At 33.1% G+C, this 18122-nt stretch overlaps 1 protein-coding gene across 1 annotated transcript; it reads left to right on the top strand.

Moving 5' to 3' along the window:
- Positions 1-9200: 9200 nt before the first annotated feature.
- LOC131854654 (uncharacterized) lies at positions 9201-17732 on the top strand. Its single transcript, XM_059205787.1, has 6 exons — positions 9201-9225; positions 9817-9977; positions 10863-11048; positions 15158-15331; positions 17019-17273; positions 17637-17732. The coding sequence occupies exons 1-6, from the start codon at positions 9201-9203 to the stop codon at positions 17730-17732; spliced, it is 897 nt and encodes a 298-aa protein (XP_059061770.1).
- The last annotated feature ends 390 nt before the right edge of the window (positions 17733-18122 follow it).

Here is an 18122-nt window from a genome sequence, read left to right as displayed (position 1 = left end):
ATTTTTTACTCTTATTGCAAACTGTTTAGCGACATTGCCTCTTTATAGTATTCCATTTTTAAATTCCGTTTTGATAAGAGTTTTGTTAATAACGTATGTGTTATTAGAACCCATATCCGACAATCAAAATACGTGTCTACACGTTTTTATGTCAAAATAGAATTTAAAAATGGAATGTAAAACATAGGTAAAGAAAAGTCGCTATACGATTTGCAATAAATGTAAATTACAAAAAAAATAGCTCATTAACATAAAGCAAATTAAAACACATATCATTTCACATATATACAATTGGTTGTCATGGATACATAGTTTAAACCACTACTCAGTGTTTTAACCCCTATAGGGGTTAACAGCTTTTACAGTCCACTGATTTCAGAAGTTCAATGTCTTATTAACTGCCATATATACTTGAAATATAATTCGTTTATATATACACGCTACTCAAGTATTACTACCTAGTAACTAGAATTCTGTTTATCGTTAATTTTTATTTAAACTGTTACCTACTATATAAAGAGTGCAATTTTGTTGAGTTTGTATATGAAGTACAATTTTTAGATCTACTGTACCTATCTGAATATTTTTTTCTGTGTTTTAAAGGTATATATCTATTGCTTTTTTCACACTACTTTACTTCCGATGGTCACGGATTCGATTCCCCGCACGGTGCAAATATTTGTATTCATGAGTATGATTGTTTGTATCGGTCTGGATGTTTACTATGTATTTAGAAAACAAAAACATACTTCTAAGTATTTATATCAGTTATCTAATACTCATAACACAAGTTCTGCTTACCGTGGGTCTAGATGGCGATGCGTTAATTATCTAGGGTTATTAAGTAAGTATTTATTTATGTATTTAAGTAAGTATAAGTACTATACTAGCGCCCTGTTGCTGGCAGTTTGTCCACCATTATTTTTACAATATATTAATATTATTCAGATACCCTTTTTTCTATATGTCACTTTTGACTTCCTTGTTAACCCTCTTGGGAAATAAATATATACACGTACAATTATTACGCAATTTTTATTTAATAGTTGTATAATCATCCTGATCCTGTTACACGCCCTATTAGCATGAAGACATTTCGTGTCGATCAGATATGAACCTACGACCATTCTATATAATTCGGTGTATGAAACCACTACGCAAAGACGCTTTCAAAAAAAATATTTTTAAACAGATAATGAATTAGTTCATTTATAACCCTGATAGAACCTTTGAAGTCATTTCGTGTTGATCAGATATGAACCTATGACCTTTCTATATAAATCGGTGTATCAAACCACTACGCAAGGAGGCTTTCAAAAAAATATTATTAAACGGGTAAGAAATTAGTTGATTTACAGCCCTGAAAGGACCTTAAACTCTAACAAGTAACAATTTTCAACAATTAATTTGGATTATACATCACTTTTTGCGATAACGCGATAGGGCTGTGACGTTAGTATTAATGTCAAGTTTATCGGATCTAGGTTTTTCTTTTGTTACCTGGGTAGTGTACTTGACTTGACTACAGCAGTAGGTAAATACAATATCGTTGAACCTAATACGTATAAGTAGTTACTACTCGTTACCAATGCGGCTATTTTGAACTCTTTTTTATTCATAAAAAAGTTAAAGTTAGATGGAAAGATGTTCAAATATTTCATGATTTTTTTTGCACCAGTTATTACCCACTTAAAACCTATGCCACTGTTTTGGATTAACTGGAAGAGATATCTTTTAGGGACGAGTCCATAGTTACTCACATTGTCTCTAAATTATATTATTAATGTATATTATCATTGTAATAAAGAATATAATTAATACAGCTATTACTCCTCTTACTCTTAACTTATTAAGGCTACTAAGCTTGATACGAGTATAAGTATATGTGTAAGTTTACAAAATTTAATAATTTTACAATTTCTATAAAAACTCGCATGAAGAAGGACATGTCTCCTATTAGATTGTAAAGTTAAAGACAGTTTTTAATCAATAAAAATTATTCATTCTTTATTGTACACACACATAGGAAAACAACAATGATACAAAAAATCTCTCATAAAGAGATTTCTACCAACAAACCTAGAAAATGTTATAGTGTGTTAACTAGATATATGCCAAGACATATACATGTTCGAAAAAGGAGACATTGTAATATTTTGTAATAATAATAACTATAAGAATGAATATGTATACATAAATATATGAATATATAGCCATAGTATACTTTATTCATAATTTATTACACTCTTGTCGGTGGAGCAATTGTCACTTTCCACAATCTTCCATCATGCTCTTTAAATGTTGATACTACACGACTCCCATTTTGCCTTTAATTTGCTTGATGTAGCTGTGCCTTGGTCTTCCTCTCCCTCTTTCCTTCTATTTTACCATCAATAATATTTTTTATAAAATCATTATGCCGTATCAAGTGTCCTAGCATTTCCTTGTTTATTTTCTATAGTATTCAATATCTGCCTCTTTTTTCTTTTACATAAGCTACTTCTTCGTTTCTTACTTTATCTTTCCAGCTAATTCTTTCCATCCTTCTCCAACACTACATTTCAAAAGCCTCCAGTTTGTTCCTTTCTTTTTATATCATCATCATCATCAGCTTACTGCAGTCCACCGTTGGACATAGCCTCTCCCAACGCACGCCATTGGGCACGATCTTTTTATATACAGAAATTGTTAAATAAATTATTGCGCAAATTCACGCCCCGTTGCGAGATTGCAACCCGCCAATCAGTGATTCACGATAACGTATCAACATTAATGGCGGGTGTAGAATTTAGGAAACATAATTTATGTATGTAGAAGTAAATTACCCCCTTTCTATACGGTTCTATAGAAGGGCATCGTTCTACATAAACACGGAAATTGTTACGTCCTTTACCTTTGGTTCAAGTCGCGAGTATCACTTTAATAGATATCTAAATTGTTAGAATTGACTTTTCTTTAATCAAACATTAAACTAAAATACCATACTGATCATCTGAATCCCGGTCCTTCACAATGAGGTTTTCTAGAAACTTTTTGCCACGCACAACCACATTGTGGAATCACCTTGGAATGGTATTTCTGAACCGATATGATATTAAAACCTTCAAGAAAAGAGCAAATTCTTTTTTAAAAGAAAGTCAACGCATTCGCATTTCCCTTGGTTTTGCGGGTGCTCATAGTCGGCGATAGTACGAATATAAATAAATAAAAAAAATATATTTTTTATTTAATAATATATTCTTAGATGGGTTAGGTTTTGTCTAATGACTATATCAAGACTCGATCATTATAAAATATAATTAGGAAAACCTTGGAATCTTACGTTTTATATATAATCTAAAATAAATAAAACGTGGTGAGAAATTTCCTAATTTTATGTATATACCATGGATATTTTTCAACTATTTTTCAAATAGTTGAAGCCATAAAAGTATTATTCTACCCACTATAAATTTATAATCTTAGAAAGATTATCTTACACAACATTCTTACTACCCGCTCTCATCATTCGTCGCTAAGACCACGTCTTTCATGCAACACTGTCTCGTGTCTTTCTGTTTGGAATCTTATCACGACTAAACGGCTAATCTCACTTGGACCTCAATGAATAAATTATATTCTGACGAAGGATATTGGCTATTTATATTTTAAAAATGTAGTTCGAGTCATAGTTGAGTGTTAGTAAATAAATAAGTTAAAATTATTTACGACATTTTATATATGTACATATCTACGAATTTATTAAGTCTATGCAAAGAAAATTGTCTTCGACGTAGAATTGAGTCGGATTTAGAACATTACGGGCTGACATAGTTTATTTCCAACAGCGATAAGTATAGCCTACTTTTATATTTAATTAATTTACATACAAATGAATTTCCGTTCGTACTAGAAAATAGCTCTAGTACGAACTACGTACGCACGTACTCTAGAGGAATTCAAGATTTTAATAAACAAAATTAGGTTCATATGTAATCACGGCGATATTTAGGAATATCTATGGGTGTTTACTGGAGGAATATTGCTATATTTAAGTTTTTATAATAATGAAATAAAAAATGGATAGAATAGATTCATCATTGCCTTGCCTTTAAAATGAATTTAATAGTGACTTTTCCTATTTTTCATTGTAAAATGAATTTAATAGTCGAGAAATGTGAAAAAAAAAATTCACGTAAAGTATAACATTGTTCCATGTGCAACATTCCATATTTGAATTTTTTAATTTTATTTTTAAATGTATTATTATATGGCTATTTGCGATCGCAAACATAGAGTAATAAATTTCTATTGAAAAGTGGTAAGCTTTGTGCTGTTCATGTATGTATGTACGTATGTATGTATGTATGTACAAGGGATGAACAAATCGCGGGCCGCGGGCCCCTTGTAGCCGGGCCCGTTAAATATGTTTATGCAATCCGGTAAGCAATTCTAAAATTTAGTATATTTTCTACTTTCTCATTTTAATTATAACAAAATGGTAATACATATTACCTAAACCAAAACAAATTTTTCTGACGAGTTATTCACTTGTTTGGGACTTGTTCATACGCCGCGTCTGCGCGTGTTTTTATTTTGCATTAAAATTTTATATTATTTTATACTAATGTTTATTATAAATAAAGTTTTCTAAATTATTAATAGGTATTACTTTATGTGCGGCTTGGCAAAAAAATGAAATTTAAATTGTTCCGTTGTTGAAAAAGGTTGCTTACTCCTGATATAGACTATGGTTGCCACTAGATATATAAAAATATAGAGATGGGTATAGAGATAGTGGTATTTAAACAACTTTGTACAAATTTTTCTCTACTTCTTCTGTTAAATATTAAATACACTTCAAGAAAATATAATTATCCTTATATTACAACCCTCCAATATGGCAAGCGTATTTAATGACGGCACAAAACTTTTGTGGCCATGTTTCCGAATGTTATTAAGCCTGAACATGTTTTGTAAAGGTGCATCATTAATCACAACGCGTGTTTACGTATCGTCGCGATACTGTCGCTGCCACCCGGCGTTTCTCATGCTTTTGTCTATAAATAATAATTTTATTTATGCTGTTTGGGAAGTTTTTTTTGGGCTGCTATTTTTTAGTGTAAAGTTTAGTAATAATAACCCAGGACAACTAACAGAGTGCCATCTAGTGCCAAGGTAAGTAGAGCTTGTATTATGGGTAGGTAGTGGATGGATTATGTACTGATATAATTACGTAATTTTTTTTTGTAATATACATATCAGACATATACAATCAATCATAAACACAAATGTTTGTACCGTGCGAAGAATCAAACGTGCAACCATCTGAAGTAAGGCTATATGCCGCTAGACCATCGAGGCCGGCAGTATATTAATTATAAGAGGACTTCTTTTAACAAATTTCGAATTAAAAGATTTCTTAGCCTACTTTTATTGTTCTTTTACGAATAGACTAGAAGAATTTACATCCACGTCGTACTTTTCTTATTGATGATAATGAAATGGTGGACACGCCTGCGCTAACGGTTTACGCTGACGGGGCACCATTGGAGGATGATAAGATGAGCATGAGGTCAGCTCAGTTTGCCCATCGTGATAAATTCACCAAGAATTTATCATAATGGTTTCCAGGGGAAACCGCGTGAAGGTCAAGCTGACATAACACATTGCTAGCAATATCAGTCCACATTACTTCAGATCACATCCATCCACTTTCCCCGTCGTACCCATATTATAACCTGTATATTAGGAGGAGCCTCAGGACAGCTTCCTCCCCCGTACACTTACATTGTGGAATGAACTACCTGCCGAGGTTTTCTCGGGAGATTACAGCATGAGGTTTTTCAAGACGGATGTATTAAGGTTTCTTACGGGTCAGCAATGCGCACGAGACATCCCTGGTATTATATTTCAGGCATCCATAAGTTAGGGTAACCGTTTACCATCAGATGGATTGTATGCTTGTTTACTACAATCGTAGTATAAAAAAATTGAAGACCATTTTAAATTATAAAACAAAGACATTTAGATCTAATTCCCTGTGGCAGAATGTAGCATTAAAAAAAATCTCAGGACAATTCACACAGCGCCATCTAAACCTAAGTTAAGCTAGTTAAAGCTTGTGTTATGGATACTAGACAACTGATACAAAACAAAGATTTTTTTTTGTAAATACATACATGTTATACATAGAAAACAATCAGACCGACAGAAGCTATCATACTCATAAATACAAATGTTTGTGTCGTGCGAGGAATCGAACCCGCGACTATCGGAAGTAAGGCAGTGTGCTAAACCGCTAGACCACCGCCGTCAAAAAAAAGTTCTAAACACCACAATTTCTGTAGTAAATTTTACTTGTGTATAATAAAAGTACAATTTCAATAGAACTTGTATTTCGTCAAACAATTGCAAAATTTCTTTGACGCGTCCTTGGTGAGCACTTATGTTTATCATGGTGTGGTCACCACTATTGTGCGTGGTGTTGTGGTGTGGTCGCCATGGCAACGACAATGAGTGCCAACCACTGCCTTGCTTGATAGCTATGACCTACGGCTCGGACTGTCTTGTGGAGAAGTCTATAAATTCATCCTTCATGGCGATTTTTTCCTGGACTTTTCACGCAGCAACGTCTAGTCTCAAGCTGAGCAGACCTTGTATTGAAGAATGACAATGGAATGCACCTGCCTGGGGACCAGTGGAGGATGATAAAATGAGCATGAAGTCAGATCAGTTAACCTATCTTGATAAATGGCAATTTACCACGATGATTTCCAGGGTAAACAACGTGGAGGTCAACCTGTCATGGTACATTGCTAGCAATGGCGTTATTAGTTCACATTACTAACAATCCCTTTCCCCAGACCAGAATTTGTGTTATGGGTACTAAACAACTAATAGATATACTTAGATACATTTTTTTTGTAATACATACTAATAATGTATACATGTACACATATAAATAAAATTGGAGTGTCTGTTTGTAATAGTGAAATAGCCGTTTTTTACTACATGCATATGAATATAAATACGGCACATACACCAAAATAACATTTTTTTCAATTTATCTGTTTGTTCCGTCTAATCTCTGATATACCTGGACCGATTTTGACGGGACTTTTTTAGGCAGGTAGCTGATGAAGTAAGGAGTAACTTAGGCTACTTTTATTTTAGAAAAATAAAGTTAAATTCCACGCGGACGAAGTCGCGGGAACAGATAGTAATATATATAATAATAACATACATAGAAAGCAAGCAGATCAATATTAATAAAGTATTCTTTAAAGATGATTGTTTTAAAGAAAATCTACACTTTTGATCCACATTAACTGTATCAAATATTTCATGCGTAATTTTGGTAAATACAAAGAGTTCATTTCACTTATTAATACAATTATGATTTAAATTTAAGATATTTTTTTCTTTTATTTTTCTTAAACACTTTTGAAGATGACTACACCGCCCGAAAACGGAACATTACTTTGTTTGTACCTCGACAGGCAAGAGTAGAACCATAATTGGTTTTGAACCTTTCACCCTTTCATAAGGGGTTTATTTAACTATTTCTATCACTAAATAAAGTAATTACTGTAATGTTAAGAAAGTACAGACTCTATGTAAAGATAAATAAGTGACAAATTCAAATTTCTCACATCTCTCAAAAATAAAAATAAAAATGAAATAGAAATAGAAATAGTTTTTATTAAAAATTTCTCAATGTACTACTTTTGAATCGTAATATTTTTTTATTTTATCACTCTTTCGGAACGCAGTCATGCTAATATTTCATGCACGAAATTTTTATTTAATACTAGACATAAACACCTACATAAGTACACAATGAGAAAAAACAGTTTAAAAAAAAAACCGTTGATTTTCTTGCCAGTTCTTCTCAATTGAATCTGAATATTGAACTGGACTGTAGGGCAAAAATATAATACAAAAAAAATTACGTTCATAAGCGGCTAAAATGTTCTACGAATACATGAAGAACGAACATGGTTCTACATGAATAAACAATTTTTGGTTTGATTTGATTACATGAAGAACGAACATGATACTTGCGTGTTGCTCTTTTAAGTAAATAACATAATTTATAGTAGGTAGTTAGTAGGTTAAGTTCATAGCAGATTATTTATTGTCTCTGTTGGGTACATCAAGCAGAAGAGACGAGAGGGGGATTGTTGCTCTTTTAAAAATAAATAACATAATTAACAGTATGTAGTTAGTAGATGGTTAAGTTTATAGCAGATCAATTATGTACTTTGTTAGGCTCAACAAACAGAAGAGAAAAGAGGAAGACGAGTTTCGTTAATTCGATTGATATGACGACAGAATTTTACTTATCTTAGTAATACCACAGATAATATAATATTACATAGTAATACTATAGAGAACGAGTTCGATTCGATCAAATTCGTCGATCGATACGACGAGCGAATTTTAACTATATCTCGGTAATACTATACAGAAGAGGAAAGGAGATTGTTGACTATCGGAACTAGCTCCACGCTGTTCTCCTTGGAAACCATCGTGATGAATTCTTGGTGAATTTGTCGCGATGGGCTAACTGACCTGACCTCATGCTCGTCTTATCATCCTCCTCTGGTGCCCCGCCAGCGTAAACCATTAGCGCAGGCGGGTCCACCATTCCATTATCATAGACAAAAGAAAATACTATAGAGAAAGAGTTCGTTTCGTTAAAATTCGATTTATACAACGACAGAATTTTACTTATATCTTAGTAATATCACAGATAATATAATATTACATAGTAGTACTATAGAGAACGAGTTCGAATCGTTAAAATTCGATTGATATGACGACAGAATTTTACTTATATCTTAGTAATACTATAGAGAACCAGTTCGATTCATTAAAATTCGATTGATAAAACAAGAGAATTTTGACTATATCTCAGTAATACTATGTAATATGTATCTGTGGTAATACTATAGAATACGAGTTTGACTCGTTAAAATTCATCAATCGATGCGATGAGAGAATTTTAACCATATCTCGGTAATACTATAATCTGAAATCACATTGAACTGAGATATCTCTACGCAGTTTGGTGCCCATTGATCGCTATCCACCATTGTACTGTACAAACGGTGCGTTGAGCCATTGGGCCGTGGTTTCTTTGTTATATTAGTATATATGCAGGCCCGTCCGATGTGCGATTCATTGCTGGCCGGCCTACCAACTGCTGGGCAGCCATGGGTACACTTGAGATGACACAAGGTAAGTCATATTTGTTTTTAAAATAATTTAATAATTATTTTATTAAAAAAAATAATTTTTATGTACTCATAATCTGAATACAAATATTTTATTCAAATTAAGATTACACTTACTTTGCACCGTGCGAGGAATCGAAGCCGCGACCATCGGAAGTAATGCGGTGTGTTGATCCGCTAGACCGCCGAGGCTGTCAAATTAGCGGAACCCATTTCAATATCATATTAATTTATATTATTTTGTTTAATTCTGCTACTATTATCCTGTGTAAGACTACAAATATCCAGTGCGGAAATCTGACCACCGTTATTGAAAACGTTAGGGCCTTTTCTATTGGTGATCAGATTCCGACTGTTTTGAGTATACATCATAATTCGACTATGACGATATATTGCGAGACGTGTTTCGCCTCTCAATTCGACATCATCAGGCAATGAATAGAGCTCGGATATAACTTAATCGTTCATTTTAAGTCGCAGTACTCGAACAGTAGTAATATCAAACAGAATAAAAGAAATCCATTAAGTAATGACTTTATACAAAGTTTAGGTACCTCTGGTGAATGTTAATATGATATATGACTAATTATTACAGAGCAAGGCCCACCGTCAAGTAAAGACAATGTCGCTGCGAAAGAAGACGCAACGATGACCCGGTTCGGAGTTTTCCGGATAAGAAGTCTGAATACAAGGTCTAAATCATGCTGCGATAGATGTTTGGAGTTCTTATTCGTCATACTCGGTGTCGTTGCTATAGTAAGTATTACTTATTGCGTATTCCTATAGGTCTAAATATCTTTGTCAAAAGGCATTACAAGTGGAATTTTAATTCGGGGAGAGAGATCAACTAATAGCTTTTACAATATCAATCATGGAATAGGGGAGACCCCTATTACAGCCGCCAAGCAGCTTGCTTGGTAAGGTCTGTTTTTTTCGAGGGGTAAGATGAGGTAGTAAAATTATAGAATAAGAGGCATGACATCTGTTCATGTATACAGGCGATTAGATTCCTTAAAAGTTAATGCAGTATGTAAGACTTTATAAAAAGAGACGAACTTTTTAGTATTCCATGAATTCTTCGTGCGGGTTCCTGGTCCATCGTGTAGCAGAGAGTAAAACTCAGAGCAGTTCCCAAGATTTGAGACCAAGCTCGTCACCCTTAAACCGTCTTAAACCGTCGTTTAAGAGACCTTTTGCCGACATACAACAACACTCATTGTCACCGCTCGTGTTTCTCTTCCTGTTCTGACAAATCTAGTAGGAGCCTATTAGTGCAGCTTTAGATACACGTTCTAATATAGAACCCACTATCATTCTAGGCAGGCTAGATCTTTTAGAAAAATTATAGAGAGATTTCGCTAGTATGCTTCCTGAATTAAGGTTCATTCTTCCGAAAATCCGTCATCATTTGACACATGTTCCAATCTAGAACCCACTTTAATTTTAGAGAGTCTTAGATCTTTTAGAAGATTGCAGAGAAATTTCGCGGGTATTCCTCCTGAATTGAAACAGTTTTCCGAATGAGCGGTAGATTAAATGAACCATAACTATAACTATTCAAAAGTGCTTAAATTAAGATTATTTCAATAAAGTATTTTCTATTCTAATTAAGGTTAATTCTTCCGAAAATCTGCATTACAGTTCGAATGCATCGGAGTCATCGTGGTGACGATTTCTACCGCTATCGCCACCAAACTGTACAGCAGTCAGCAGTCGGGGAGGCTGGTCGCCATGATAACAGTGGCTGTGACGGCAGCTATCGCTATGTCTGTGGTCATTTACGCAATTGTCGGTGTGTTTAGAAAGTATAAGAAACCCCTACATGCAGTGAGTTTATTTTTACCATTTTACTATAAAAATAATCAAGGCATTGTTAATAGGTATCACAAAAGATATCTTCATGAGACAGAGAAATGATTTCAGCGAAGATGTAACCCTTGAAAATCATAAAATATATAGAATTACTGCCTTATTTAAAATTAATCATATCATTGACAAGTTTACTTTACTATATACAAATAATAATAATGTATCGTTGATTATAAGAAGATGTAGTAATATCCCCAAGACATTTCACGCAGCGCTATGTAATCCCAAGCTAAGTAGAGCTTGTGTTATGGGTATTAGGCAACTAATATAAATAATTTTTTTTTGCAAATCTATACATAATATACATAGACAAAAAACACCCAGATTAATACAAACAATCATACTCATGAATACAAATGTTTGTATCGTTCGATGAATCGCACGCATCATTATCGGAATAATAATGAATGAAAATAATAGAAATGCTTATAGAAACGTTTATTATAGCAGAGCACATTAACAGAAGTGTTATACAGAACATCAAATTTTAAATATGGATAAAATAATATAAAAACTGCCAGTGATTCTCATTGTAGATCTAACAATCGTAAGTAAAGCGATGAGCTAAACATCTAGACTACTGAGGCCGTCAAACAACTATAACGTAATAAAACCTAAAACAATGATTTATATATGATTGATTGATTGATAGGTCCTCATAAAGGAAGGCATAAATGATTACAATACATATTAAAGTTTAAGAATTGCTCATAAAATGTGTTATCGGTTAATAATTATGTATAACTCTGACTATACTAGACGCCCGCGGTTGTCTAAGTGGTTTATTTCGTGTGGTCGCAGGTTCGATTCCTTGCACGGTACAAACATTTGTATTCATGAGTCCGATGTTTATATTAATTTGGGTATTTTCTATACGTATTATGTATGCATTTATATTTATATCAGTTCTCTATATCACCCATAACACAAGCTCTGCTTTGCTTGGAACTAGATGGCGCTGTGTGAATTGTTCTAAGTTCTTTTATTGTTATTATTTCATTTGCTTAAATAAAGCGCATTATACAATATCATGTTGTAAAGCTTGATACAAATATAACTACTAAATTATGTTTGAAGGAAAAAAATGTTCTTTCTCATGGCCAATTCAGGCTATTTTAATTAATATTTATAATATATGAACAATGAACATGCAATTAGAAAACGTAGCATGCAACAGTCCAAAAAGTAAAGGAAGTATAAGTGAGTAAACCAATAACAAATATAGTCCGTATTTTATACAAAAATACAAAGAAACAGAATGGGTAGGTAATATTTCGTCTATGAAACCCATAGTCGAATATCCACTGCGGGTTTGTATCACACTTACATGACGTTTATCAGTATATTTTGCTTAATTTACATAATATAGTTTTAAATAAATCAATTTTACTATAAAGTTTCATCAAAATCCGTTCAGTAGTTTTTGCGTGAAAGAGTAACAAACATACTCACAAAGTTTCTCGTTTATATCCGCTAGGCTTGAAGTTGGCCTTCAGCCGCTCCATAAGTCCTGGGTTTGGAGTGCCATCTGCACTCGCCCCCTATCGTCCGGTGAAGCTATAAAGGCCAGCTGCGGCTAACAGCATTAGAGTAGTCTGAAAAAGAAGTTTATAATATTACCACAGATAATATAATATATTACTAAGATTAAGATAAAATCTGTTCTCGTGATACAATCTCTGTTTCTGTAAAATTTCATTACTTAAGATCCGTTCTGACGTTCAATTGTGTGTATAAAACAGACAGACAAAACCATTTTAGACTTTATAAAAATGGATTCCACGAATACCTAAACAATTTTGATCAAAACAGACCAATATTAATTATACGCTATAAATTTCTAGAACAATCTATAGCATCGCTGTAGAGATAGCATATCAATACCAACCACCCGCTAAATGAACGATACTGGAAATGAATCACCAATAAATTATGATGAAGAATGTGTAGGGATGAGTAGGGTGGACTTTGGGCGCATGCAACTCAATTCAGTAATTTGTTACAGCTTTCAGCATATGATCGACAATCGCAGATTTGTGTGGTTGTCGATGTTTTGACAACTGCCATGTTCTCTTCGCCCCTTGATGTTCTCTATGACTCTTTCAGCTATCGGACGCTTTGTTTGGTCAATACTCTTATAATGGCCAAACAGATTTATAATAGACATAATCTTAGGACAATTCCCACAGCGCCATCTAGACTCAAATTAAACTAGCTAAAACTTATGTTATGGGTACTAGGAAACTGATACAAAATACATTGATATATTTTTCGTAAATACATACTTATTATACATAAAAAATACCCAGATTGATACAAACAATCACACTCATTAATACAAATGTTTGTGCCGTGTGAATCGAAACCGCGACGATCGGAAGTTAGGCGGTGTGCTAAACCACTAGATCACCGAGGCCGTCAAGATATAGATATTTATCATCCACTAAATGGACGATACTGAAAATGAACTACCAATAAATTCTTTGCAGACTGCGTTGCCGCAACCTTACACCCCATACCTCCCTTTGATAATCGAAAGCCAAGGTTGTTAACCGGCAGCCTTGTGCCTTGAAGTACTAATATATTCAAGTTCAAAGAAATGCTGAGAAGTGGCGTCGCTGGCATATCACGCGACTACGTTAACATTTAATTACTAAGTACAATACTTGTAGGGAAATTAGACAAATTTGTTAGTGTTCAAGCTCTTTTTTTAGTATCTGGTTTGGCAAATAAGTCCACTAGATGGAAAACGACCGTCGTAAATATACGTGAACGGTATAACAAATAACATTTTTGTGTTTACTTTGTTAGTTTTTTTTTTATTCTTACATTTATTTAGGGACTTTTATCATAATATGATAATGCCAGTCCCATCGTATCTTATTACTAATCTTATCTTCTACTGCACAATGAAAATAAAAATTTTGCTGGCGATGATACAGGATCAGATAGTATACCGTGGTACATACCAACATCAAGCCGATTCAGTCCAAATTTTTTCAAAAACTTTGTTAGTTGTAATTTAAAACTTAACTTAATATGCTATCGTCGTCGTTGATGTCATATTGTATTATTTTACTGATAAAGGCTTTAACGGAAAAGCAGAGAGGGTGGACTCACTGCCCTCACTGAGTTATAGACCGTTTTGTCTCATTCATTAGTTTTAAATTATATTATTGTATGGGCAACAGTTGTATTGTGTGAAATATTATTGTTTGAGACAAATAAAGATTATTATTATTATTATTATAACGTAATTATGATGTTATGCATCATGTATCACGATATCACGGCGTTATGTGATGCCCGCGCTACAATTAATAAGTTGTCTGCGGACTAAGAAGTTAGTTGATGGTAAAACGGTGAAAATTTGGGGTTGTATGTACTGAATATACACACGAAATAGGATATACTCGGAAAAGTTTTGTTATAAACACTGTGACACGAGAATTTTATTTATCAGATTAGGTGATCCAGCAAACTTTGTTTTGCTATATAAATTAAAGTACTAATTGCTATAGCGGTTGATCGTAAAGGATGAAAACTTTAAGTTATGTGTATTGGTTCAATGCTAAATCACAGAAATAAACCATCTTCACACCACCTTTATCTATACATATAAATAAAATTGGAGTGTCTGTTTGTAATATTGAAATAACCGTTTTTTACTACATGCATATGAATAAACAAATACGGATCATACACCAAAATAACATTTTTTACAATTTTTGTCTGTATGCCTGTTTGTTCCGGCTAATCTCTGAAATGGCTGGACCGATTTTGACGGGAAAATTTTTGGCTGGTAGCCGATGTAATAAGGAGTAATTTAAGCTACTTTGATTTTAGAAAAATTCTTTTATCTTAGAAAAGTAAAATTAAAATCCACGCGGACGAAGTTGCGGGATAATATAGCTAAGCTAGCTAGAACTGGACGGTAGGGAAAAAAATAAAATTATAATGTAAAAATTTGACGTTCATAAGCGGCTAAAATGTCCTACATAAATAAATGATTTTTGAATTTGAATTTGAATTTGAATTTGCTAGTAAGATATATAACTTTTATGCAGACAGTTGTGGTCCTTACAATGCTGGCGATTCTACAAGCGGTCATCACCGGCGTGTCCGTGAAGGTGACGGCAGATGATGAGCGGAACTTAACCAGATCTCTCTCTGAGTCATTCCAACTGGCGAGGGAGGACAACCCGAGACATCTGAAGCTATGGGATACCACACACCATGACGTAAGGAACATTAAATTCAAAATGAAAATGAGAATAATTCTAATTTCAAATCATAGATAATAATCATACATCACAGAAGACCGAACAGCTGGCAGCTACCTCGGACAAAGAATTAGTCTAGCTATTCAAAGAGGGAACGCTGCCAGTATCTTCGGAACTTTGCCTAAAGGGACACCTTTTAATAATATATTTTAGTTATTGTATTATATTTTTTAAGCTTTTTAATTTTAGGTTGTAGTTGTACAATTAAGTTATGTAAATGATATAATTAGTTAATAGTTAAATAAATAATAAATTAGAAAGTGACAAGTTATGAAAATTCCAAATTGGCAGTTTAAGACAACGCATCGCAAATATTGGTATTAGTAATTGGCCTAGTTTAAACAATACAGCACTGGGCTTGGTGTTAGTTTAACTAGTTGCAATATACATGGAAATAATTTTGCGTACAGGCTATACACTACGTTAGGCACACACACTACGTTACTCTCACCGTTTTTTTTTTATTTTTTTTTGTATTTGTATTGTATTTTATCTGTATTGTATTATGTTGACTGATTAATCTAATTGTGTATCTACTTTTAATCTTTATTATATTATATTATCTGTGATATTACTGTGCCTTGTGTGTGTGTGTGTGTGTGTGTGCCTTTATGGGAAATAGAAATTTTATCTATCTATCTATCTAAATAAATATAGAAACTTAGTTAAATTCCATTTTATAACTGTTTTTTGCACAATAAACTTACAATTATTATTAATGTCAAATTTTCTCAGCAATTACAAATCATTCGGGCCTGATATTCATGCATTTCTTTTTTCGTATCATTGACATCATTTTAATGGTATTGTATAAGAAAACGGGACTAATTTAAAACTAAAATTTAAAACTGAAGTATACATTATATTAAGTATCAACACACATAAATAGAGCAATTTAGATGTATATAATAACTTACTTTCTTTGACCTTGTTTACTATAAAAAAACTTTTTATATTTATATTAGGACACTGGAGTCGAGCTGTACTATTTAATCAAACTACTTTTTATATGTAACTGGAATGACAAATGCCTGATGAGAAGTGGTAACCATCACTTTTCGTCTATTATACAACTCATTGCCATTCTATAAGACTAAGATATCGTGCTCTTATGCTGTAATTACACTGCCTCACATGAGGAAATCCCTTTAATATAAATACTTCAATCAAAACGCAGCTAATCAAGCTGCTTGGGTGTGATTCACGCAGATGACTGGAGGCAGGAACTGGCCTTCAGCCGCTCCATAAGTCCTTCCGCGGGTTTGAAGTGTGTTAGTGTTTCTAACTGTGAACTATTTATAATGAAATAATAAATGATAGACCGTGTTGACAGAACGAAAAGAAGTTTTTATTTTTATTTTTAATTACAATTATATGGCTTTTATACAAAAAGAGGTTTCATGTGCTAACAGAGTGCCATCTGCACTCGCCCCCTAACGTCTGGTAAAGCTGTAAAGGCCAGCTGCGGCCAACAGCATTAGAGTAGTCCGAAAAAGAAAAAAAGGAGATGACTTTAACTGCATACAAAATCTCAAATATTTATAAATTCCAAGCTTAGAACAACAACTATTTCTAAACAAGGAGCCAATTCACCGAAACTGAAATACCACATATCGTTTATTTTTAATGTTTTTTTTTATTTCAGCTTAAATGTTGCGGTATATACAGCCCTGAGGATTACCGAACGGGGCTGCCTAGTTTCTTTCCCCCGGATATACCCATCTCTTGCTGTCCCACTTATGATCCTTCCAGGTCTGAGTTAATACAAGAGAGAGAGCGGGAAGCTTGTAAAGCGCGAAGATCATACTATCAGACGGGCTGTGGACAGCCTATCCTGGATATGTTTAAAGAAACGTCTACGGTTATCATGATCGCCATCATATTGCTCGTCATTCTTGAGGTTGGTCACCATCATTCTATTCAGTCGAATTTTTATAGCTTAAATTTTATAGAAATACATATGTAAATGTACGAGGTAGGAGTAGTTATATTGAATTATATACTGTTTTAAATTTGACGTTGTCATTATTTATACGTATAATTAGTAAAAATCACGGCATTTTACCACGTTTTATTTCATTAAGTTCCCGATATTTCGCCAGTGTTTCAACCGCCATGATCACGAGTAAACTAACACTAAAATAATAATAAATGTAACGTGGTAAAATCCCGTGATTTTTACTAATTACACGTATATATTGGATTAACTAAATTATTAATTATAAGTATACAGACATTATTAATGAATATATTTCTCTTTCAGATTACTCTAGCAATATTAGGGGGAGTGCTATATAAAAAGCAAAAGGAAAGAAGCCAAAGACAAGAAAATATAGAAGAACCAACACAGAATATTTAATATGGACAAACAAGAATCTTTAAACTTTTCAACTTTAATTCCTTTAAACTTTGAATAAAATTATGTGTTAATAAATGTTACTGTAATATTAATGATGAAAAATAAATAAAATCTGTGACGGTAGACCAGATTCTGTGATGCTATAATAAAGGCATATCTACTTAATATACCCACTAATATTTATAACAAAAGAACAACGAATTTTCTTCTTATATAATAAAATAAAACCTCATTATTTTCTGTTCTTGTTTCATTTTTGTAATTTCTTCAAAGATGACATGAAAAAATTATGCACTTGCAAAGTACAGATAGATTCATGAACAACTATAATTTAGCTTGTACCGAATACCTTTAAATTTTATTTTTCATTGTATATTAGTTAAAAAAACA

The sequence above is a fragment of the Achroia grisella genome, unplaced genomic scaffold (genome assembly GCF_030625045.1).
Source record: "Achroia grisella isolate CSIRO2021 unplaced genomic scaffold, CSIRO_AGI_Agris_v1 utg1241, whole genome shotgun sequence".
Lineage (NCBI taxonomy): Eukaryota > Metazoa > Arthropoda > Insecta > Lepidoptera > Pyralidae > Achroia > Achroia grisella.
This window is presented reverse-complemented; position numbering and strand designations above follow the sequence as displayed.